Consider the following 23,720-nt stretch of genomic DNA (forward strand, 5'->3'; position numbering starts at 1 on the left):
CTAACACTATGGTTTGTTGCAAATTCGGTTCATTTTTGTTATTGAGTCTAATCAGTAATTGTCGCAAATTCGATTCATTTTTGTCTGGTTATTTATAGTTAAAATTCTTTATTTTACTTTGCATGTGTTATTGATAATGTCACAAATTGATTATATATATTGAGATATTTGATGTCATGCAGTAACTCAATACTTCAAATATCTAGAAGCTTCAAATAAAAAAAAAACCACCTTTTTGTCTAAAAGGAGCCTCGACTAATTTCTTGCTACTAATAATAATAATAATAATAATAATAATAATAAAGAGTACCTCATTTCGAATACTTCCATTAATCACAATTCTTGGCTCGAAAATGCTTGTTAACAACTCTCTTCCGCTTTACACGCATTTCTATTTTGTTCAAATATTATTGTTTGCAAACATATACCGGATATATATGTACTTGTAAGTCTTAGTGATGTTTGATAAATGATCTTTTGATTCTCTATAGTTGACTTTTGGCTTTTTAATGCGATCTAATAATCAAATTATAAACTTGGTTATTAACTTTTTAATTTGACTGGTCAAGATAATCTTTGAAGTCAATACGAAAACTCTAGTCTCGCTAGCTTTTAGTTTATTTATTTATTTTTTTTTCATCCGTTCCAAAATTATTTGAATATTTTCTTTTTAGTATAATCTACCAATTATGTACTTTATTTAAGATTTTCCGTCATATTTTCCACCTTGCCTCCGGTGAGATTTTTGTGTGCATTCTTCCTAGCGTCTGGCAATGCACACAACCTACCTCAGGTCCGGAGAAGGAATCAACATTGAATAACTATATTATAGCTATTCTACATTGAGTTGCCCACCTTCCCCTATAGAGCTTTATATCGTATACCTATTGTAAAATCTTAGTGAACATTCGACTGTCAATAACACAATAATGGGTCAAAACTTGTGAAAATGTGATAATAACACCCCTTCTTTTTTGGTGGAATCCAAAGAATGGGTATTAATCAACATTTGACACTTTTATTTTTGCAGAAATATATTTTTTGTGGGCCCTAAAAAATGAAAATACGGGAAAAAAGGCGGTAATTGGAAAAATATGAAAATTTGCTAAGAAGATAGGGAAAGGGTTGGGAATAAGATGGGGAAGGGTTTTTAACACTTTTTATATTCCATATTTCCCTTATTGTGCTTTTTTCGAGGTTCAATTTCAGGACCGAGAATATGGTGATTGACCCCAAAACAGGGTGATTTGGGGACAGTTTGGGTTGTTGGTGATTGTTTACATGAGATAGGATACGATACTTACATGATAAATCAACACACATGTGAATAGTAACAATGAATAGTCACTAGTCATATAATCAACACACATGTGAATAGTGACTATCAACGAATAGTCACTATTCATATCAATCAACACACATGTGAATAGTAACAATAAATAGTCACTATTCATGTTTGTAATGTGTTCATTTCCATTACTATTGTCAAATCACATCACTATTATGGTTACATCACATCACATCACTATTTTACCCATATTACATCATTTATGTAGCATAAATATACTTTAATGACATCATTATTGTCAAGCCATGTCATATTATAACATTACATTATTAAAAATTTATTTTCATAATGTGACATCATTATAGTCAAGTCACATCACTTCATATATACTTTCATGATATCATTATAGTCAAATCACATCACTTCAATATACTTATATGACATCATTATAGTCAAGTCACATCACTTCAATATACTTATATGACATCACTATAGTCAAGTTACATCACATTATTACACTTACTGACTTACATGACATCACTATATTTCATGAATTTCAAAATAGAGTCATCCAACACATTCAGTTCATTTTTTGAAAAAATGTCAAAAATTGATCCGAAATCGTGTATATAGCCTTCAATTTTGGACAATCTTCCACTTGTTTTGACCCGGAATTAAAAATTGTCAAGATACTTACCATGGATCCTAATACTCCCTGGGAGTCTATTTGGGTGGGTGCAACCATCCAATATGGCTTGAAACAGTCAATTAACCCGTTCGTAACTTTCATCGATTTCGTGAACTCAAACCTACCACGGACATTTATGACAACATATAATGGTCATATATGGTTCCAAACGGCATTATATGACCCTAAGATGTATCCCATAGGGTCTCAAGACTTTTCGCCATCGGGCCCGTAAACTCAAAATTTCCTCAAAAACCGTAGATTATAGCCTTCAATTTTGAAATTTTTTGACCTTTTTTCGCCCGAAAATAAAAATTACCGAGATGTTTACCATGGTCCCTAATATCCTCCGGGAGTCCAATTGGGTGGGTGGAACCCTCCAATTTGCCATAAAACGGTCAATTTACCCGTTTGAAACTTGCACCGATTTCGTGAAAACTAAAGCCTACAACGAACATTTTTGACAACATATAATGGTCATATATGGTTCTAAACGGCATTATATGACTCTAAGATGTATCCCATAGGGTCTCAAGACTTTTCGTCATCGGGCCCGTAACCTCAAAAATTCCTCAAAAAGCGTGGATTATAGCCTTCAATTTTGAAATTTTTTGACATTTTTTCGCCCAAAAATAAATTTTTTGAGATGATTACCATGGTCCCTAATACCCTCCGAGAGTCCAATTGGGTGGGTGGAACCCTCTAATTTGCGTTAAAACGGTCAATTTACCCGTTCGAAACTTGCACCGATTTCATGAACTTGGGCCTAATACGGACATTTATGACAACATATAATGGTCATATATGGTTCGAAACGGCATTATATGACCCTAAGATGTATCCCCTATGGACTCAAAACTTTTCGCCACCGGGCCCCATAACCTCAAAAATTCCTCAAAAACGTGGATTATAGCCTTTAATTTTGGAATTTTTTTGACCTTTTTTCGTCTGGAAATAAAAATTGTCGAGATGTTTACCATGGTCCCTAATACCCTCCGAGAGTCCAATTGGGTGGGTGGAACCCTCCAATTTGCCATAAAACGATCAATTTACCTGTTCAAAACTTGCACCGATTTCGTGAAAACTCAAGCCTACAACGGACATTTTTGACAACATATAATGGTCATATATGGTTCCAAACGGCATTATATAACCCTAAGATGTATCCCATACGTTCTCAAGACTTTTCGCTACCGGGCCCCGTAACCTCAAAAATTCCTCAAAAAGCGTAGATTATAGCCTTTAATTTTGAAATTTTTTGACCTTTTTTCGTCTGGAAATAAAAATTTCTGAGATGTTTACCATGGTCCCTAATACCATCCGGGAGTCCAATTTGGTGGGTGGAACCCTCCAATTTGCCTTAAAACGGTCAATTTACCCGTTCGAAACTTGCAACGATTTCGTGAACTCAAGCCTAATACGAACATTTATGACAACATATAATGGTCATATATGGTTCCAAACGGCATTATATGACCCTAAGATGTATCCCCTACGGTCTCAAGACTTTTCTCTACTAGGCCCCATAACTTCAAAAATTCCTCAAAAAGCGTGGATTATAGACTTCAATTTTGGATTTTTTTTGACCTTTTTCCGTCCGGAAATAAAAATTGTCGAGATGTATACCATGGTCTCTAATATCCTCCGGGAGACCAATTGGGTGGGTGGAACTCTCTAATTTGCCATAAAACGGTCAATTTACCCGTTCAAAACTTGCACCGATTTCGTGAAAACTCAAGCCTACAACGGACATTTTTGACAACATATAATGCTCATATATGGTTCCAAATGTCATTATATGATCCTAAGATGTGTCCCCTAGGATCTCACCACTTTTCGCCACCGGGCCCGTAACATAAAAAATTCCTCAAAAAATGTGGATAATAGCCTTCAATTTTGAAATTTTTTGACTTATTTGAGATAGGTGCTCGTAAAAAATAAAAATAAATAATAAAAAAAAAAACAGCCATAGAGCTCTGTATAGTAGTAGAATCTTGCCTTTAATTATAGAGTTTTTGCCTTCAATTAGAGAATTTTTCATATGGAGTCATGTTCTGAGATACCTTTTCCTCAAAGAATAATTACTTTAGTGACAGTTTATTTATATTAATGTCTACTTAATTTTACGCTGCCTCGGCTCGTTTACTGATGATCAATCAAATTGTTGCGACTATAAAAAAAGTAGGGTTGTCAAACGTGTCGTGCCGTGTCGTGTTCGTGTCAATATTAAAACGGGTTGAAAAACCCTTGACCTAAACCTAACCCATTTATTAAACGGGTTGAAAACACTTAATTGACCCAAACCTAACCCTTTTATAAAACGGGTTACCCGGGTAACCTTTTAACCCATATAATATATAATAAACTAATCAATATTCAACATAATAATTAAAAAGACATACATCATTAACAATGCTACAAGAGATTAAAGCTACTGATTTTGGCAAAAGATACTACAAGAACATAAAGATAGTGGTTTTAGCAAACCCAACCAATACATAAGAGTTATCCCAAGTCCCAACCTTCAAAATGACAACTTCTAAAACATGCATCAGTACTTAATTTTATGGATTACATATATGATTAAGTCTTAAATAAAGAGTTACTGAGTACAATCTAGAATCCTCTAAAGTGGAAAAATAAAATGTAAAAAAGCTAAATTTTTTTTTTATTAAAAAAGCCAAATTAAACCGCCAAACAATCCCCAAAATTTAAGTATAGCGCCAATGCTTTCTACAACGGTACAGTATAAGTTTAGAATAATGTTTCAAAAAAAAAAAAGTTTAGAATAAAAATTCAGGTTTCTTTTTCTACTTAATAATCGGGTTGAGCGTGTCGGGTTCGTTTTAACGGGTTGTCGTTCAACCCATTTACATAATTGGGTTATGCGTGTCGGTTTCGGGTTGAAAATTTCAACCCAAACCTAACCCGTTTAATTACGTGTCGTGTTCGTGTCGGCCCAATTATTTAAACGGGTCGAAAATTCTTGACCCAAACCCGCTTATTTCGTGTCAAGTTCTCGTGTCGTGTCAGCTTTTGACAGCCCTACAAAAAAGGGTGGAGAAATTATTAGCCAAACAATACACGACTACATGAGTAGTATTGAGTACATACCCCTAAACGAAAACAAAAAAGGGAAATTCCCATTGGTACCACTAAGGAATTGACTTTTCTCAGTGGCACCACTAATTTTTTTTGACTTCTTTGTGGTACACCTCAGTTTATTACTTGTTAACTCACGTGATTAGTCCGTTAATCAATCGTTAATAACTTAGTAATTCTAGGTTAAAAGCTGAGATTAGGTTAATAAAGTAGGAAAAGACAAAAATGCCCCCTTTTAATCCTTCCCTCCATCACCCATAATTAAACCCCTTCCCCTTCCATTTATGTCGATTTGACATAAAACAAACTCTCTTTCAAATTTCATCTCTCTCTCCTCTGCTCTCTGGTGAAATCACGACGAAGTCCAAGGGTTTTGCAAGGGAAATTCGCTGATCTTTTTGGTATACACAACCATTTGAGGATAATCTTGCATAATTCAGGTACATTAGCACTACTACTGTTCATTTTTGCATGATTTGGTGAAGATGTGATGTTCTGTTTTTTCGTTTCGAATTTAGGTTAAATTCATGATGTAAATGTTCTGTATTTTTGCGAATTTAGGGTTTTTTTCAGGTGTATTAAGTGCGTGATATTGTGTGTGCAATTATTTATGTAGAGTATGTATTTAATTTGGATGAAATCGCATGATCCTGTTTCATTGATTGTATGTTACTTGAATTGGAATGTAGTTGCTTATTTGATTGATTGTTGGATACCTGTTTTGGGATTTTTGTGCATGTTATAGTTAGTAGGATACCTGATTTGGAATGTATATGCATGTTGTGGTTTGTTGGATATGATTTGGAATTTATATGCATGTTGTAAGTGTGTATAGTGTTTACCTTCTTTTGCAGAATGGGTGAGGTTGTGTTAAGGTTTCATTACTTTGACAAGCATGTTGATCTCAATGTTGACTTAGATAGATGTAATTTGCTTGATTTGGTTATGGAGTTTGAGGACACTGCTGCAGTAGACTCTGAGTTTCCCATAGTCAACCCATCATTTGGTTATGGTTTTAATGAAAAGAATCACCCTTTAGTAGATGATGCTGATCTTTTTAAGATGATTCACACCCTAGGTGACTGTGAGGTTTATCACATTTGGGTAGGTTTTGCTAAGAAACCAACTGTTTTGAATAGAATGACCAATAGGCTAAGGATGAAGTCCAAATCTGCACAACCATTTCCTGCACCTTCCCAATCTGAACAACCCCATGTTGATCAACCTTCTCATAATGCACCCTTAAATGAACAACCCCTTGAAATTGAATCAGATCAACTTGTTCCTGAAACTGAAGCTCCCATTCCTGACCCTTCTCAAACTGATGCTCCCATTTCTGACCCTTCTGAAAATGAACCTCCCCTGTCTGACCCTTCCCAAACTGAACATCCCCTTTCTATTGAAGAGATAAACCTTAATAATGAGGCCTCTCCACCAAGGTATAATGAGGGTTATGAGTCACCCCAAGAAGAAAGAAATCAGTCTGCTGCTGAGTATACCAAGGGTAGAAAAGATTTTGAGAAAAGAATGGAGAAGATAGAGAAGTCTAGGAAAGGCAAGGGTGCAGCAAAGGGTAAGAAGAAAGCTACCACTAAAACAGCACCAATGCAACCACCATCTCCCAAGTCTCCAAACACAGTCTTCAAGGGTTTAGCACTTAGAAGGAGTCCTAGATTTTCACCTTTGACAGTGACTGACACACCTTCTGCTTCTGCTGGTGACACATCGACAAATGCTTCCCAAACAACTGTGTTTAGGAAAAAGGTACCTAGATCAACAGCTATAAGAAAGGGGTTAGGGAAAGGATCAACTGTTACTGAGAGAAGGATGCTAGGTGTTGGTGATAGAGTGAGTCAGCTAGAAGGATCAGCTTCTAGGGTTAATGCAAATATGAGTGAGGGTAGTAGTGCTGGTGAAAATGTGGGTGAGAGGCAAAGCACAACTGATTCTAGAGTTAGAAGAAAGATGACTTTTGTTGTTGAAAGTTCTGAGTCTGTAGAGACACAACCAAATCATGGTGTTAATGTGAGTGAAGATGATGAGGATTCTGATGGGGATGTTGCACCAAAGGGTTCAATTCCAGCAGATGAGTTAGCACAAGTAACTAGGATTCCAAAAGTGAAGGACAGTTGGAAACCATCAAAATGGTTTGATTTTTTTGATGATGAAGATGATGAGGATTATTTTCAGAGATTGTACAAGAATGGTGAGATGTATGAGGATGCTGACTTTGGTAAAATAACACTCAGGCCTTGGATGCATCAATCCAATTCCTGACACAGAGCAATGGCCTGCAGATGAGTCAGGTAGAATCATCATGCCTCCTAAGATGAAGAGGGGAATTGGAAGACCAAGCAGGAACAGGAAGAGAGAAGAAGGTGAGGAGCAACCTGGAAAAAGGTCCAAAACAGTGAAATGCAGCAAATGTGGTTGCTTTGGGCATAATAAGACAACCTGCAAGGGAGGCTTAACAGGAAAAGAATTGAAGTCAAATGATGTTGTTGTCATCAAGAACCCTAGGGTCAGAGACCAAAGTAATGCAGCTAAGGCAGCCAAGGCAGCAAAGCAATCTGAAGCACTTGGATCTCAGTCTGCAGCAACTCAACCTTCAGCATCTCAAGCAGCAGCTTCAACCAAAAAAGCTAAGGGAAAGAAGGGAAGACCCTCAGCTGAGCAACAAACAGTGCTGACAGCCTCACAGTTGCCTAGCCAACCAATCCACATGTCTCAAGGAAACTCTCAAAGCTAGCAAGTATTCTGTCAACTCTTTATTTTTTGGGTTTTTTTTTGCTGAACTTACATGGTATGTTGAACAATTATGCCATTTTGTTCATTTATATTAGGGATTTTTAGTTTATCTCAATGATTGATTATTTTAACTAATCAAAAACCATTAAACTAAAACAGAATGCAAATTATTTTTCCATTTTCAATCATAACTAAGAAAATCACTAGTACACTTAGTCCCTGAAGTACATGGCACAATGCTCATTTCAGGCTTACAAACAACAAAATAAGATACATCACTAGAGCAATTCTAACAACCATATAAACATAGTTTGCAAACTCATATGCTTTGTCTGTGAACTCAATAAATTCCTCTCTTAATACTCTCAAATTCGATGATTCTTCATGATTGCCTATAATCTGATCTTCAGGAACCCACATGAACAAACCACAATGCCTGCACTTGTAATATGACCTCCCTGGATTCGAAATTGAGTCAGAAACCCTAATATCAGCAAGTCTTGGTGGATTACAATTGCATTGAATTCGTCTCACCCACATGGACCTCCCAAATCTGCTCCCAGAAGAGGAACCACTTCCTGCAGAACCAGCCATGTCAGACCAGCAGGGACAAACAGAAACAAAAAGAAAAGGAGAAGAGGTGAGATCGAAAAAATGGAGGGGAAATTTTAGGAAAAATACAGAGGGAAAGTGGGGTTTTATAGGGAGAGACTAAGGGTTGGGAAGTTGGAGGGAAATAAAGCAAAATTAAGGGGGAAATTTTTGGAGGGAAATGATTAAAAAATGGGGGTACATAAGTCATTTCATCTATTACTAAGCCTAAAATGTCAATAAACAAAGTTATTAACGTCTGATTAACAGACTTAATCACGTCAATTATAAAGTCAAAAACTCAAGTGTATCAGCAGGAAGTCAAAAAAAAAAGGTGGTACCGCTGAGAAAAGTCAATACCTGGAGTGTATCAATGGGAATTTCCCAACAAAAAATGAGTAGATAACTACTCTGTAAATCGTAATAGTAGTAATTAAAACCATAGAGTAATTAAAACCATAGAGTGATAGGAGTAGATAAACTCCATAAGTTACTCTATGCTCTTCTTCCATCAAATGCCATCTTTCAAAACTCAACACCCCATAATCCAATGCTTACATCCACCATATTCGTTCAACCCAATTCATTCCTAGTGCCAAAACCCCAAATTTTCCCGCTAAGATCCACCCAATTTTCCATTCCCACCAAAATTTACAACCCAAAGATGTCAAATTTTGGTGGGTTTTCAGTAAAAGCTCAATTGAGTGGTGAAATTGAACCAAAAACACTAATTGAGTATGTGGGTAAAGGAGGAATTGATGTGGGTGATGATTTGGTGGTCTTAATTGATCATTTACAATATGCTTGCAAGAAAATTGCTGCTCTTATAGCTTCACCTTTCAATTCTAATCTTGGAAAATTTGTGGAAGGTTCTGGAAATAGTTCTGGGTCTGATAGAGATGCTCCTAAACCCCTTGATATTGTCTCGGTATGATTTTATTTCTTTAGAGTACCTTGTATGTACAGTTTCATTCACCTTAAGTATTCGTGTTGGATTCTCGACACTACGGACATGAGTATGATCAATTGATAAAAATAATCAAGTCTTACTCTTATTAGACATGTACCCGTGTTTAATAAATGTGACTGGATTGAGTAAAACATACTGTCATACTATCATAGCTCATGATTTTGGTGATTGAATTCACTTTGCTGTTGTGATAATACAAGTAGATTATTTTAGTAAAGAGAGTTATCTATGGTCATTTTTGTTTTGGTGCTTGATATTAGAAGAATTCATGTTTCTGACCCTATTGTAGCTAGTTGTTTTTTGCAAAGTTGTGAGTATTATTTCTCAATGTATGATGGTATAAGTGTTGGACTGTTGGGAACAGATGGAATTGAGATGGTATGGGAGTAAGGTTGGTTTTAGAAGCTACAAGAATCTGTGCCAAATGCTGTTGGGTATAATTTGTCACAATGTTGAAGTGGACTCAGGTTGTCTTTGCTCGGCGATTGCAAAGACTTCCTTGTACCTTCCTTTAGCTTAACAATTGTCTGCTGTTATAGTCCATGTTGTGTTTACATATGCCTTTTTTGTTAAAACAATTCTTTTTAGAGTTTGCCCAAGTGAATTTGAGACCTTTTTGTAATTATGATTTATATCACCCATGGGACCTTGGGGCATCACCTCAAGTGATCACCTCCCGGCTCCCGCCACTTCTGAATCTGAACTTCAAAGACCACATGTTGTACATTTGTACTGTCAGGCAACTCTGGGAGTGAGCATTATATCTCTTGAGTCTCATCTGAGGATAACATGATTGATACCTTCTATTACTCAATAAAGTCAATTGGATAGTATTACTCTGATCAAAACACTCGGTTATGCAGAATGAAATTATTTTGTCTTCTCTTCAACGATCAGGAAAAGTAGCAGTTGTGGCTTCTGAAGAAAATGATGCCCCAGTTTGTTTGACTGATGATGGTCCATATGTGGTGGTTATGGATCCTCTTGATGGATCGCGAAATATTGATGCATCAATTCCCACTGGAACAATTTTTGGCATTTATAATCGTCTTAAGGAGCTAGATCACCTTCCCCACAATGAGAAGGCATCATTAAATTCACTTCAAAGTGGTACCAAGCTTGTTGCTGCTGGCTATGTCCTCTATTCATCAGCCACTATTTTCTGTGCCACTTTTGGCTCTGGAGTTCATTCATTCACTCTGGATCGTTCAACAGGAGATTTTATCCTCACACATCCTAGCATCCAGATCCCACCTCGAGGTATGCTCAATGCTGAAGCTCATGTTGAATTTGTGACAAGATTAAGGTTAACCAAACAATTTTCTGCTTATTAAATATAGACTGTGCAGACTTTTTGTACTATTGCTTTCTTTCTTGAGCATGGAGTCATGAAATCAGGAGGGACTTGATGCTTATATCGTGATTAATTGGATGTTTTTGAGTACATATCAAACTATGGATCAAGCTAAGTAAGAATGCCTGTAATTTTTCTTACATGGAGTGTCTGGTTCTTTTTTCTCTTTTGCTGTCCTGCAAAGTAGGCAAATCTCTTTCTTGAAAATATGTGCAACTGGTTAAAAAGGGTCTATTTTCTACTGATGATGGCTAAACTTTCAGGTCAGATATATTCTGTAAATGATGCCCGTTACTTTGATTGGCCGGAAGGTTTGAGGCAGTATATTGACACTGTTAGACAAGGAAAAGGAAAATATCCAAAGAAATACTCTGCACGCTATATATGCTCACTGGTTGCTGATTTTCATAGGACTTTATTATACGGTGGAGTGGCAATGAATCCAAGGGATCATCTTCGGCTTGTATATGAAGCAAACCCCCTCAGCTTTGTTGCAGAACAGGCTGGGGGGAAAGGTTCTGATGGTAAAAGTAGGATTCTTTCCATCCAACCTATTAAGCTTCACCAAAGATTACCTCTATTTCTAGGTAGTCCTGAAGATATTGATGAGTTGGAGAGTTACGAAGATATTCAACAAACTGTTAATCCCGGATATGAAGTATGATCGGCAGTGCATATTTGTGTCACTGGTATTGTCCAATATTTTGGTATATTTACTTTTATTTTCTGCAAATTCTGTGCAGAATAAATTTTAGAGTCACTTTGTTGTCAATTACCAGGAATCTGATCTTTGTTTTCTTCTTAAGATATACTGGAAGATTGTGTTATGAACTTTTGGTTTGGTTAGTTGTTTGCATTAGTAAACTTGGCTGGTATGCCCTAAGTAATCTGGTGGGACTGTTAATAGTGCAAATGCAATTTTTTGCTCCCAAATGCAGGAAAACAAAATACTATAGTAGTATTATGAAATCTGAATATCTGATGTGTGTACTGGTGTGATGGAGGTAGTAATTGTATTTTAATGTAGTTGACATTATAGTGTAGTTTTGAATGAGGTTTTAAATTTGGATATTAAATCGTAAGGTAGTTTTGAATGTTGTTATGACTAAGTAAATTTTAAAGCTATTTCGTCTAAAATTTGGATATCAAATTAAACATCTAATACACCATCTAAAATTGGATATCTGAACGGCTCACTTCATAGTAATCACTTGTAGTGTTATATTTGTTTGAACGTCCGATCCATTCAACGCTGTTAACTAAGTTGGCTTGGGATGGATTATGTAAGCTCATGTGTCGTGTTAGCGTGTCTTATGTTTGGGCTCAAAAATGATGTGTCGTTTTAGCTTGTCTTATGTTCAAACAACTTGTGCTCAAAATAAGCTAAGAGAAAGTGATGTGTCAACCTCTTGAGTAGTTTTCATTAATGATGTCATGCTTATGCTAAACTTGTGTTAAAACTTATGTCAATGCACAGTCAGTTAGTCAGCTCACTAGCTTGTCACTTGTCCCATGTCAAACTGGTATACTAATATGGATTTATGTTTTTATTTTAAATTTTTTTACAACGATGTTTTTTTTTTTTTTTTTTCAATTTTTTTTTATTTTATTGTCGTGCCTAACTCATGACCTATGCACAACTCTAACCATAGTGTAGAGGTGCCAAAATCTAACCCAGCCGATTCGAAAAATATATGCTTTAGATTTTGACTCTATAAACTTAATAATTTAGCAAAACTCAAATACTTATAAGTGATAACCCGACTTAAAGGAAATTGATTTTGGCACACCCCTATGTGTGAGCACAGTTTTCTATGCTCTTCTCACGTAGGAGTGTGCCAAAATCAATTTAGAGTGTGCCAAAATCATTTTCCGACTTAAATACCCGAATTGTCGATTCTAATCATAAATAATTAAATACGCCCACATAAAACAAATCAGGAAAGATACGACTACGTCAAAAGATAAATCTCACCCCTTTGAAGAAGGAAAGTAAAGACAAAGAAGATAAAGACAAAAACAAAGGAAGGAACTACGAAACAAGTCATAGAGGAGAATAACCATAACCAGTCAATTTAGTCAAAAACACGCTTCTTTTTTTTTCTTCATCATCCACTTCAATTTTCCTCATCAATGGCAGTTACTGCTTCTCTCACTCCTCCACCTTCAAACCGCCCTCCAATGGCTTCCACCGCCGCCTCCAACCGCGCCACTCCGCACCCACCTCCCGCAGGCCACGCCTCCCTCCGCATGCTCTGCCCCGACTCCTCCGTCGGCGCCTTCATCGGCAAATCCGGGTCTTCCATCAAACACCTGCAACTCCAAACTGCTTCCAGAATCCGAGTTGATGACTCGCTTCAACTCGGTTCCGACCACCGAGTCATCTTCATTGTCGCCCCTAATGTCCCCTTCAAGATGATGAAGTTGGCGGAGGTTGAATTTCAGGTATCGGCGTTTCAAGAGGCGGCGGTTCGAGTTTTCGAGAAGGTTCTGGAAGTTTCCGGGGAGGGTAATGCGGTGGTGATTTGTAGGGTTTTGGTGGAGGCGAATGAGGCGGGAGCTGTGATTGGAAAAGGCGGGAAAACTGTGGCGAAATTGAGGAGAGAGAGTGGAGCGAAAATTAGGGTTTTGTTGGGGAATAAATTGCCCCCTGGTATTTCTACTCCTGATGAAGTTATTGAGGTAGCTTTATTTTTTGCTCTGTCTTTTTAATTTAATCAATTATTTTTGTTAGTATTTGATGATTAATTTGATTAACTATTGAATTGAATTCTTTTGGATGTTTTGCTTTTTGTGTGTAGTTTTATGCAGTATGTAGTTGAGATAATGATTCAATAATTTAAAATTAAGATATACTTGTACAAAGTATGTGACTTTATTATAAGGACTAGATTTCATCTCAAAAAAAAATAAAAAAATCCAATAGAGGACAGTTTGTAAATTATTTAATCATTATATAAGTCGTTTGATGAAAACGATGCTGTGTTTGTTGTGGCATTGATGTAACGCGTTGTGATTGGGGAGAAAACCTTAAATTAACCGAGTGGGTAGATTACTCATAATCTGTGCCAATCATTAAAAGGTGATCTTTTTTATTGAATGATGAAGGCGACGGTCCAATCCAGTTACATCAAAAGTTATTTATTTCGATTTAATGTGATTAATGTGTTATGTGATTATGTATGGCCATATAGGTAGATCATGCGATTCACATTGATTATCTAATTAGGTCTAATACACTTGCTAATTGTTGCTATGATGAATGGACTTTTGCGTTTTTGATTTTTATCCTTGTTTGATCTAGATTGAGGGGGATGTGATAGCAGTTAAAAAAGCTCTTGTTGGTATTTGTGGCCAATTGCAAGAATGCTACACTGAAAAGTCGAGCATCAAGGAGGACAAACCTTTGGAATCCACTTCATATTCAGCATTACAGGATTTTCGTGCTGATCATTCTCTTCATCAGATGCCATTATCTGTGGCAACTACCACCTATAATCCTGCTGTGAGGCCAGCATTGGAGTCTGTTAGGCCTCCAGCCTCAGAGTCAAAATTCCCCAGAAAAGAAGTCGTGTTTAAATTTCTTTGTTCCAATGATAGAGTTGGTGGTGTGATTGGAAGGGGAGGGTCCATCATCCAAGCGCTTCAAGAAGAGTCAGGGGCTAGTATAGATGTTGGACTTTATGTTGCTAATTGTAATGAGCGGTTGGTCACTGTTTATTCGATGGAGGTGCATTGATTGCTGGTTATAATTGGCTTAATGTTCATGGAAACTATGTGTTTGGATGTGCATACTCACTGAATTCCTTGTATTAACTTTGTAGGATGTTGACTCAAGATATTCCCCTGCTCAGCGTGCTGTAGCTCTGGTCTATTCCAGGTATGTTGAAGCTGGGGCAGAGAGGGGACTTGAGGCAGGCATGAACAAGGAGTCTGCAGTTACTGCAAGACTTGTAGTCTCATCAAATCAAGTTGGTTGCATATTAGGTAAAGGAGGTGCTATAATTTCTGAGATTAGAAAGGCAACTGGAGCCTACATTCGTATACATAATGGTGACCAGGTACCGAAGTGTGCTGCACAGGATAGCGAAGTAGTTGAGGTAATATTCCTATTAATTCTTGTTCCCTTCCAAGCTTTATTGTCATACTAAGTCAGATTTGTGTTACAATTATGTTTTAAATCTCTCATTCTCTATTCCTTGACTGAGAGTTGCCTTTTTATTCTCAACTGTTTCTTTTTTAAAGGGCAAATTATGCTCTCACGTGCTTCGTGTAATTTAATGTAATGTTCCTTTTCATCCATAACTATATTATTAATTGAAATTCCTCTTAATATCTAGTACTTGTATTAGTTTTCTGCCTGTCCAAAGTTGATCAAATACACCTCTGTTCACAAATCAGAATAGCCTTTTCCCCCTTCAAATTTGAAACCTCTGACACTTTGATGTTCTCATTACTTGTTTCCCTTGTTGCCTTCTCAAATGCCAGATCTCAGGGCAATTTGTAAACATACAAGATGCCTTGTACCATGTAACTAGTAGGCTTCGAAATAACCTATTCACTAGTAAAGCAATGAACATTCCAGGAAGCGGGACTGGTAAATTATTATCGGATACTAGTATTTATGGAAGAATCCAAGATGCAACAACAGTTGGTTTGCGCCAATTTTCTGGGACAAATCAATCTATTGGTGGACAAGCTACTTTAAGTCAGGGGTTGGACCCTTTGCCGCATCCTAATATATCTCATTATTCACCTTCAACAGGCCTTCAGACAATTGAGGTAGGGAGTTGCTTCCCCCATTCCCTGTATCCTTTTTTATTTTCCAGCTCCTCTCTGTCTCTCTCACCCTCTGATTTATTTTGCTTACCCTTTTAAATGATATTGTGGTGATTACAGCCTGCTGGAGCAAATCCAAGGAATTTTGCGACTTTTGACAGAGGATTGGCTTCTGCTAATGGCGGAGTACAACTTGGCAGGTTGATAGTCTACTATTACAAACTGCTTTTTTGAAAAAAAATAATAATAATAAAATTCACGGAGTACATATTATTTCTTGAAGGTCAAAAACCTCAAATAATGGCTTTAATTTTATCTTCTAGATTATAGTTTTGTTGAAAATTGTATCTCAATTATGCAAAAAGGCAATCCAAAAAGCAAAGCTGTGATCATCTGCTGACTATACTCTGAAATTAGGATTTTATCCACTTTGATAGCAAAGAGTTTTAGGTATTTAGTTTGACTTGTTAAATTTTAATGCTTCGTATGTAAGTGGGGTTTGTTGGGGACTTAAAAATTATAAAAAGGAGAAAGTGGCTACGATAGGTGATGTGAGAGGAAGGTGGGTACGATAGGTGGAGAGAGAGATATTTTTTAAAAAATAAAATGATTTTAAAAATTGTTACATGAAGTGTTACACACTTACATTTATACATATGGAAACAATTTTTTTTTGTACTTCAGTGTTAGTGTATTATTATATGTTCAGCTCATAAATGCAGCAATATCTATGAAGCTTTTGCTCCATGATTATGTTGATATACTTCTTTGATCTAGCAATTGCATTCATAAAGCTGCATGTGTTATATTTAGTATAGGGAATTTGATTGCATGAGCAGTCATGTGACTAAAGAATATATTGACTAATAGTCTAATACAAGTATGTTTTAGTGTTGTGTATTTTCACTACAAATAACCAACATTTTTGTTTCAGGACACTCAGACCAGCTATTGTAACAAATACAGCAGTGGAAATCGTGGTTCCTGAAAGTTCTATTAGCTCTGTTAATGGTGAGAATGGGAGCAATTTAACGCGTATAAGACAGGTATAGTGAAATTTTCATTTACCTATATCCGTGAGTCTGATCTTCTGGCTCCTGCTGCCCCCAAACAATTTTCTCGATTCCTAAATATAGTAAACTGGATCACTATTTTTTTCATTGTGTAAATGTGAGAAACCAACATTTGCTTGTTTAGGAGTATATGTACCTATGATATGTTAAGTAAGGTCATAATGTTGTGGAAATCAGGTATTTGTAATTGGTGTAGCCATTCATTTACTAGCTTACCTTTGTTGTGTGTATGATTTCTTTTACTTTTGGTCCTTTCTTGTGGTGTGCCCTGACCTTGTTTCGACTTGGTACTCTTGGACTAATTCAGATATCAGGTGCTAAGGTTATAGTGCATGAAGCGGTTTCTGGAATAGAAAGTAGGACTGTCGTAATATCTAGGACACCTGATCAGACACAGGCAGCCCAAAGCCTCATCCATGCATTCATTCTTACTGGGTCATCCTGAGTGAATTACTTCACTTTTTGGTTAATTTTTTAGTTAGTAGCCGTTGTAGAGTGGATCCGGAAAATTGTACATGTTGAAATTGCAAAAGGCTGTAATTATTTCTCTTTTTAGTTTCTGACCATGTAATAAACAAGTTTACATCGTTTGCAAGTACAAGTTTATGATGAAATTTTGCATGGTGTAAATTATACAAATACTCTGTTTATATAGACTGAGCACTTATAAAATTCTCTGGAGTACTAATTTCTACAACTATTTGCATCCCACATTATTGCCATTATGTTTTTTTTTTTTTTTTGGTTGTAAAGAACTAGCATATAGCTAGTTCTAACTAACCACCCAAATGACCTTCTAACGTTTTGTGAGGTCTAAAACAATCCGTCCATGTCAATTATTCTGACCTCTTTCCTTTTTGCGACTAGGTTGCAAATTGTCTAAAACAGAAGATAATAAGTCTACGTCTTCAAAACAATCATGGTAAATTTTTCCAAAATTGAAGAGAATGTGTGGCATGTCTCAATCAACTCATTTGGGTTAAGTCAATTCATGTCCATTTCTGCTAAACCAAAGATTTTATTCTCAAATAGGTCAATATTATGAAACTTTGTATTATCGAGACCGATGGTTTGATGATGACAAAGATGAGAGTTCAAAGTTCCAACTATATAGAGAATTACAGCGAAGGTTTGACAGAAAGACTCACATTCAGGCAAATCTCAACAGTTCAGATACACATACATCTCAGCTAGAGCAAAATTACATATAAGGAATCATACAGATGAGAATGAATTACAGCACGTAAGGTTCGTCCCCAATAGAATTAAAGGAAGTCGAAACATGAAGCTGATCAACTCTTCTCCGCGACATCAGTAGAAGAAGGGACTGTTGCAGAAGGTTTCATGGTAATAATTGCATTGTCATGGACACCTTGTAGAAGCAGCTCTCCATCATAAGTCAATATCTGCCTCTTCTTAGCAGCTCTTAGTGTTCCAACGAGAGCTTCAAATATGTTTGCGCAACGATCATCATTAAATAGGACACCAAAGGTGACCTATATATATAAGGATCAAATAAGATTCAAGCAAACCTGATTTTGCAGAAAAAACAGTGAATCCATAATGCAAATTCCAAATGAAGGCTAAGGATTAAGTGCAGGACAAGTGGACTACAAACTACATAGAATGTATTGCCTGACATTCAGTATTGCCCGACATTCAGTAGAATATCAGTTAATTTCTTGTTCTCTCATTCAGCAAGCTAACAGATGACTAGTGACTGACTTCTGGGGTGCACTCGTTCGAGCAACGATTTTAATCGAAAACACTCACAGAGACTTAACTTTTTAGTCCCACACTCCCACCTAAATGCAAGCTTTTGATATTCGAAGTGTCAAAAGGTGTATCCTGAGATTTTCCTACTAAATTGGAGGGTTATTTTGGAGCACAACGCCGGGGATTTCCCTTGTTACTCCAAGCATTTCGCACTGCATTAAGCTGTGATAAAAGCTTTCAATCCAAATGACAGAAGAGGTGATCACATAGTTAAACAGGATCATTAGGATGAAATTAAATTTGTCACATTACACAATAATCACAACATTAACTATGGAAGTTTACCAACCATACTAAAAATATAACATCATCCAAAAATGTTGGTCTTTCTTAGCCATTTCCAAAAATATGTCTGCTCATTTCACTGTCAAATTTGATAATATTAATAAACAATGCCCAATTTCTGAAATAAGATCCTACAATTTCAAAATCCAATATTGAAAAACATATAAAGCAATGTCAAATTACCCAGATCAATAAAGTAGATCAATTATACTTTGATGATGATAATTTGGCAGAAAAATTAGATTGACCCAGAAATCCAGATCATGCTAAAAGATGAACATTTTCAATTCAAGTGAAATTGGATACAAAAACAAGAAAATAGTAAAAATGTGTTAGATTTAGAGAAAGAAATTGACCTTATAAGATCCATCTTCTTGGATCTGACCAAGACGTTTGATTTCTTCTTGAAGCTTCCCAACTTCTTCTTCAACATTCATGGCTGATGATTCTCTCTTTCTTTGTTTGTTCTGTAAGAGCTAAAGCTGAGGCCGAAAAGACAGGATAATAATGGACTTCTACAAATGAAACTGCTTCCCCACTTCTGCTCAAATTAGGCCTTTGGTAATTAGACTACTTGCTAATTGCAATAATAGCTTAGTGTCATTATCAATTGCCGAAAGTCATATAACACATTTTGGCACAATTTTAGGAAGACTAGATTAGGGCCCGTGTCAAACACGGGCATTTCACTACTTTTAATTAGAAAAATAATAATATTTTTTTAATAAAAATGTCATGGGCAAAATACAACTATAATATTTTTTTTTTTTTTTTAGAAAACAACTATAATATGTTTTGAGAAAACAACTACTCCCTCCGCCCACAATTATGTGCAACAAAGGAATATTTTATATCTCACAAATAATACCCCTTTGTTGCACATAATTGTGGGCGGAGGAAGTATAATACGTTTGAGTAAGTATTAACACGACTCAACCCAACTAAGGAAAAAAATCCTAATGAATCATGAAAATTTTGATAAATTTATTTTTTCATATAACACGACAACATGATATGAACGGAACACGAAAAAAGCTGATTTGTGTCATGAATTTTCGACACGGTTAACTAAACGGGTCGACACGTCACGTTCATTATATAGGTCGAGTTAGTGTTGAAGTTTCCCAACCCGTTTAATTTCGAACAGGAACACAACAGACACAATTGTCATCTCTATTTTTTATTTTAAAATGCGCAAAGTAAGAGATATGAAAATATTTTGATATAAACATGGAAAATATATGAATCAAGATTATTACAATTATATGATATGTTGAATAGTTTGTGCAAATTTTATAGTAACTAGTGAATGGTATTGACAACAAAAATAAAAGAAAAAAGGGGAGGGGGATTTTTGGAGGGAACAAACAACACCAGGAATTGACACGTGTCATTCCTGGTTTTATTTTAGTATTATATAATATTGATTATTGTTATTAATATATTTATTATACGAATACGTGTATAAGTTGAAAACTTTTAAACCTTACCTTCCCCTTAACTCTCAAGCGTTTGACGTGCGGAGCTGTGTTGGCTAAACATGTGAGAAGTGTTGGTGTAGTAGACTCCTTCATTTTACCTTAAAATATAGTATATTAAGGTATTTGTATGGCTATATGATGAAAATAATTTTCTGTGAATAGTAAAAAAAAAAAAAAAAAAAAAAAAAACAAAACAAAAACAAAAAAACATTACTCGTACAATATAAAAATGTTGTTGAGCATGAAACTTTTTCATTGTCAATTTAAATGGAACTTCTTACAGAATTGAGGAAGGACTTGTGGGAGTTGGAAAATCCTTAAACAAAATTTAGTTTGAAGTTCCATCAATGAATCATTTACCAATCACGTTAGTCACTTAGATAAACTTAAGTTTCATTGTAAGAACATCTACATTTTGATAAAGCTGTCAAAAACTGACCAGACCCGAGAACCCGACCTGAACCAGCAATGATATGAACACAACCTGTACCCAGACAATAGGGTGAAACTAGAGACCTATAACCCGATCTGAAACTGACTTGATGTTAACCGACAACCGATTTGATCCAATACTTTTTGACCTGAACCCGAACCTGCACCCGACCTGAGAGTAACCGTCAACCGATTTAATCCGACACAACAACAATCTGAACTCGAACTAGTACCCGACCCAATTAGAACCTATATCCGAGTCATGGAAGGTTTAATAAAATTTATATGCCTTTTGTTCAACTTATATACTGGTACAAATCTGTAAACCCACAATCCGATTCAGCTAGTATACCTTTTGCTCTCTATTACTTATATATAGGTTTAATAAAATCTTGATAATGCTGATCAAATTATGGAAGACGTAATTATATAGATTCCACTTGAGCACATTGATAATTATTGGAATTGAATTTAAACCAAAACCCAACTCAACACTAACTCGAACCCGAATGTACCATCTATTAACTCACTCAAACCTGAGTCACACACAACCCGAAACCTAAAATAGAATCCGATCTTAATTTGGCTCGAATTGAAATCGAGGACCCGACCATAACCGACAATGATTTGAACCCAACTTGTACTCAAACAATAGGTTGGATTATAGCCTTCAATTTTGGCACTTTTCGCCACCGGGCCCTTAAACCTCAAAATTTCCTCAAAAAACGTGGATTATAGCCTTTAATTTTGTAATTTTTTAACCTTTTTTCGCCCGGAAATTAAAATTGTCGAGATGTTTACCATGGACCCTAATACCCTCTGGGAGTCCAATTGGGTCGGAGGAACCATCCAATATGTTCGGAAACGGTCATTTTACCCGTTCGAAACTTACACCAATTTCGTAAACTCAAGCCTACCACGGACGTTTATGGCAACATATAATGATCATATATGGTTTAAAATGGCATTATATGACTTAGGGTCTCAAGGCATTTCACCACCAGGCCTCTAAACCTCAAAATTTCCTCAAAAAACGTAGAAAATAGTCTTCAATTTTGTAATTTTTTAAACTTTTTTTCTCCCGAAAATTAAAATTGTCGAAATATTTACCATGGTCCCTAATACCCTCCTGGAGTCTAATTGGGTCGATGGAACCATCCAATATGTCCTGAAACGGTCATTTTACCCGTTCGCAACTTCCACCGATTTCGTAAACTCAAGCCTACCACGGACGTTTATGACAACATATAATGATCATATATGGTTTCAAACAGCATTATATGACTCCGAGATGTATCCCTTAGGGTCTCAAGGCATTTCGCCACCGGGCCCCTAAACCTCAAAATTTTCTCAAAAAACATGGATGCCTTCAATTTTTTTAACCATTTTTCCCCGGAAATAGTTAAAAATTGTCAAGATGTTTACCATGGTCCCTAATACCCTTTGAGAGTCCAATTGGCTCGGTGGAACCATCCCATACGCCTTGAAACAGTCATTTTACCCTTTCGCAACTTCCACTAATTTCGTAAACTTAAGCCTACCACGGACGTTAATGACAACATATAATGATCATATATGGTTTCAAATGACATTATATGACCCTGAGATGTATCCCTTAGGGTCTCAAGGCATTTCGCCACCAGGCCCCTAAACCTCAAAATTTCCTAAAAAAACGTGGAATATAATCCACGTTTTTTGCACAAAAAACGACGTTTTGGTGACTTGGCTCGGTTTGGCCCAGAATTTCTCCCACACCTTAAGGGTGATGAGGAATGGGTCCTTGCCAAGTTTCAGCATCAAATGACGAGGGTAGTGCCTCCTACGAGCGTTTCGACGTTTTATCGATTTTTTGTTCGCAGACTCAATAGTCCCCCATATGGACTCTTTTGGGCCCCAAATTTGGATTAGGTTCACCATATGATCATATGAACCTATGGTAAAATTTTTGGCAATTTTTCCGAAAATTGTCCGAAAGTCCATTTTCGTGATGTATAATCCACGTTTTTCGCCCAAAAAACGACGTTTCGGTGACCCGGCTCGGTTTGTTCCAGAATTTCTCCCACGCCTTAAGAGTGATGAGGGATCGGTCCTTGGCAAGTTTCAGCCTCAAATGACGAGCGTAGTGCCTCCTACGAGTGTTTCGACGTTTTATTGATTTTTCGTTCGTGGACTCAAAAGTCCCCCATATGGACTCTTTTGGGCCCCTAATTTGGAGTAGGTTCATCATATGATCATATGAACCTATTGTAAAATTTTTGGCAATTTTTCCGAAAATACGTGATGTACACGTTTTTCGCCCGAAAAACGACGTTTCGGTGACCCGGCTCGGTTTGGCCCAAAATTTCTCCCACACCTTATGGGTGATGAGGGATGGGTCCCTGCCAAGTTTCAGCCTCAAATGACGTGCGTAGTGCCTCCTACAAGCGTTTCGATGTTTTGTCGATGTTTCGTTAGCGGACTCAAAAGTCCCCCATATGGACTGTTTTGGGCCCCAAATTTGAGTAGGTTCATCATATGATCATATGAACCCATGGTAAAATTTTCCGCTATTTTTCCAAAATTGTCCGGAAGTCCGTTTTTCGTGATGATCCACGTTTTTCCCCGAAACAACGTCATTCCGAACCCGTCTCGTTTTTCCCCGAAATTGCTACCATATGCTTAGGTAACCATGTGATGACATCAAGTAAAGTTTTAGCCACAAATACCGACTATAGGGCCCATAAACACAAGTTTCGATTTTACGACCGAACATCAACGTCGTTATTTACGTTACCTTTGTAAATTAACTCGTTCCACCTCATTCGTATAGGAGAACCACTAGTAAAAATTCCGCACTGATTTATAATTGTTGGTCCAGACACTTTCTCGCACGGGCCAACACATGGCACTATGCGTTGCCCACCCATGCCACCGTGGCCACCATGCCTTGCCCACACAAGGCCCCGTATCATGTTGGATTGCCCACACACAAGGCCTTGTGGCACGTTGCATCGCCCACACACAAGGCCCCCATGGGCACTATGCCTTGCCCACACAAGGCCTCATGGCACGTATCTTTGCCCACACAAGGACCCATGTGTCACGGTCCGGGAGTTTGGGCCCCGAAACGTGCGACGCGCTCTATCCTTTTTGGTGGCAAGAACACTAGCCTCG

At 36.8% G+C, this 23,720-nt stretch overlaps 3 protein-coding genes across 3 annotated transcripts; 2 read left to right on the top strand and 1 right to left on the bottom strand.

Annotated features, from left to right (window-relative positions):
* Positions 1 to 8,871: 8,871 nt before the first annotated feature.
* On the top strand, positions 8,872 to 11,587 carry LOC145620250 (fructose-1,6-bisphosphatase, chloroplastic-like). Its single transcript, XM_081674886.1, has 3 exons — positions 8,872 to 9,345; positions 10,251 to 10,647; positions 11,005 to 11,587. The coding sequence occupies exons 1-3, from the start codon at positions 8,968 to 8,970 to the stop codon at positions 11,403 to 11,405; spliced, it is 1,176 nt and encodes a 391-aa protein (XP_081531012.1). The 5' UTR covers positions 8,872 to 8,967; the 3' UTR covers positions 11,406 to 11,587.
* A 1,203-nt stretch (positions 11,588 to 12,790) lies between these two features.
* On the top strand, positions 12,791 to 17,265 carry LOC145621437 (KH domain-containing protein HEN4-like). Its single transcript, XM_081676167.1, has 7 exons — positions 12,791 to 13,423; positions 14,046 to 14,471; positions 14,566 to 14,841; positions 15,230 to 15,523; positions 15,641 to 15,720; positions 16,455 to 16,566; positions 16,901 to 17,265. The coding sequence occupies exons 1-7, from the start codon at positions 12,875 to 12,877 to the stop codon at positions 17,036 to 17,038; spliced, it is 1,875 nt and encodes a 624-aa protein (XP_081532293.1). The 5' UTR covers positions 12,791 to 12,874; the 3' UTR covers positions 17,039 to 17,265.
* Positions 17,266 to 17,682: 417 nt separating this feature from the next.
* LOC145620931 (costars family protein-like) lies at positions 17,683 to 19,228 on the bottom strand. The gene is made up of 2 exons (XM_081675672.1): positions 19,011 to 19,228; positions 17,683 to 18,089 (listed from the first exon to the last, which is right to left on the bottom strand). The coding sequence occupies exons 1-2, from the start codon at positions 19,089 to 19,091 to the stop codon at positions 17,886 to 17,888; spliced, it is 285 nt and encodes a 94-aa protein (XP_081531798.1). The 5' UTR covers positions 19,092 to 19,228; the 3' UTR covers positions 17,683 to 17,885.
* Between the last annotated feature and the right edge of the window lie 4,492 nt (positions 19,229 to 23,720).

Source organism: Chenopodium album, chromosome 27 (genome assembly GCF_948465745.1).
Source record: "Chenopodium album chromosome 27, dcCheAlbu1.1, whole genome shotgun sequence".
In the NCBI taxonomy this organism is placed as follows: domain Eukaryota; kingdom Viridiplantae; phylum Streptophyta; class Magnoliopsida; order Caryophyllales; family Amaranthaceae; genus Chenopodium; species Chenopodium album.

What these genes read in the sequence shown, in the direction of transcription:
- LOC145621437 (XM_081676167.1), top strand. Translation starts at nt 12,875, where the DNA reads ATGGCAGTTACTGCTTCTCTCACTCCTCCACCTTCAAACCGCCCTCCA. An exon ending in TCACTGTTTATTCGATGGAG is followed by an intron (nt 14,472 to 14,565) that starts GTGCATTGATTG and finishes TTAACTTTGTAG; the next exon opens with GATGTTGACTCAAGATATTC. An exon ending in GGCGGAGTACAACTTGGCAG is followed by an intron (nt 15,721 to 16,454) that starts GTTGATAGTCTA and finishes TTTTTGTTTCAG; the next exon opens with GACACTCAGACCAGCTATTG.
- LOC145620250 (XM_081674886.1), top strand. Translation starts at nt 8,968, where the DNA reads ATGCTTACATCCACCATATTCGTTCAACCCAATTCATTCCTAGTGCCA. An exon ending in AACCCCTTGATATTGTCTCG is followed by an intron (nt 9,346 to 10,250) that starts GTATGATTTTAT and finishes TCGGTTATGCAG; the next exon opens with AATGAAATTATTTTGTCTTC. An exon ending in CATCCAGATCCCACCTCGAG is followed by an intron (nt 10,648 to 11,004) that starts GTATGCTCAATG and finishes CTAAACTTTCAG; the next exon opens with GTCAGATATATTCTGTAAAT.
- LOC145620931 (XM_081675672.1), bottom strand. Translation starts at nt 19,091, where the DNA reads ATGAATGTTGAAGAAGAAGTTGGGAAGCTTCAAGAAGAAATCAAACGT. An exon ending in AAGAAGATGGATCTTATAAG is followed by an intron (nt 18,090 to 19,010) that starts GTCAATTTCTTT and finishes TTATATATATAG; the next exon opens with GTCACCTTTGGTGTCCTATT.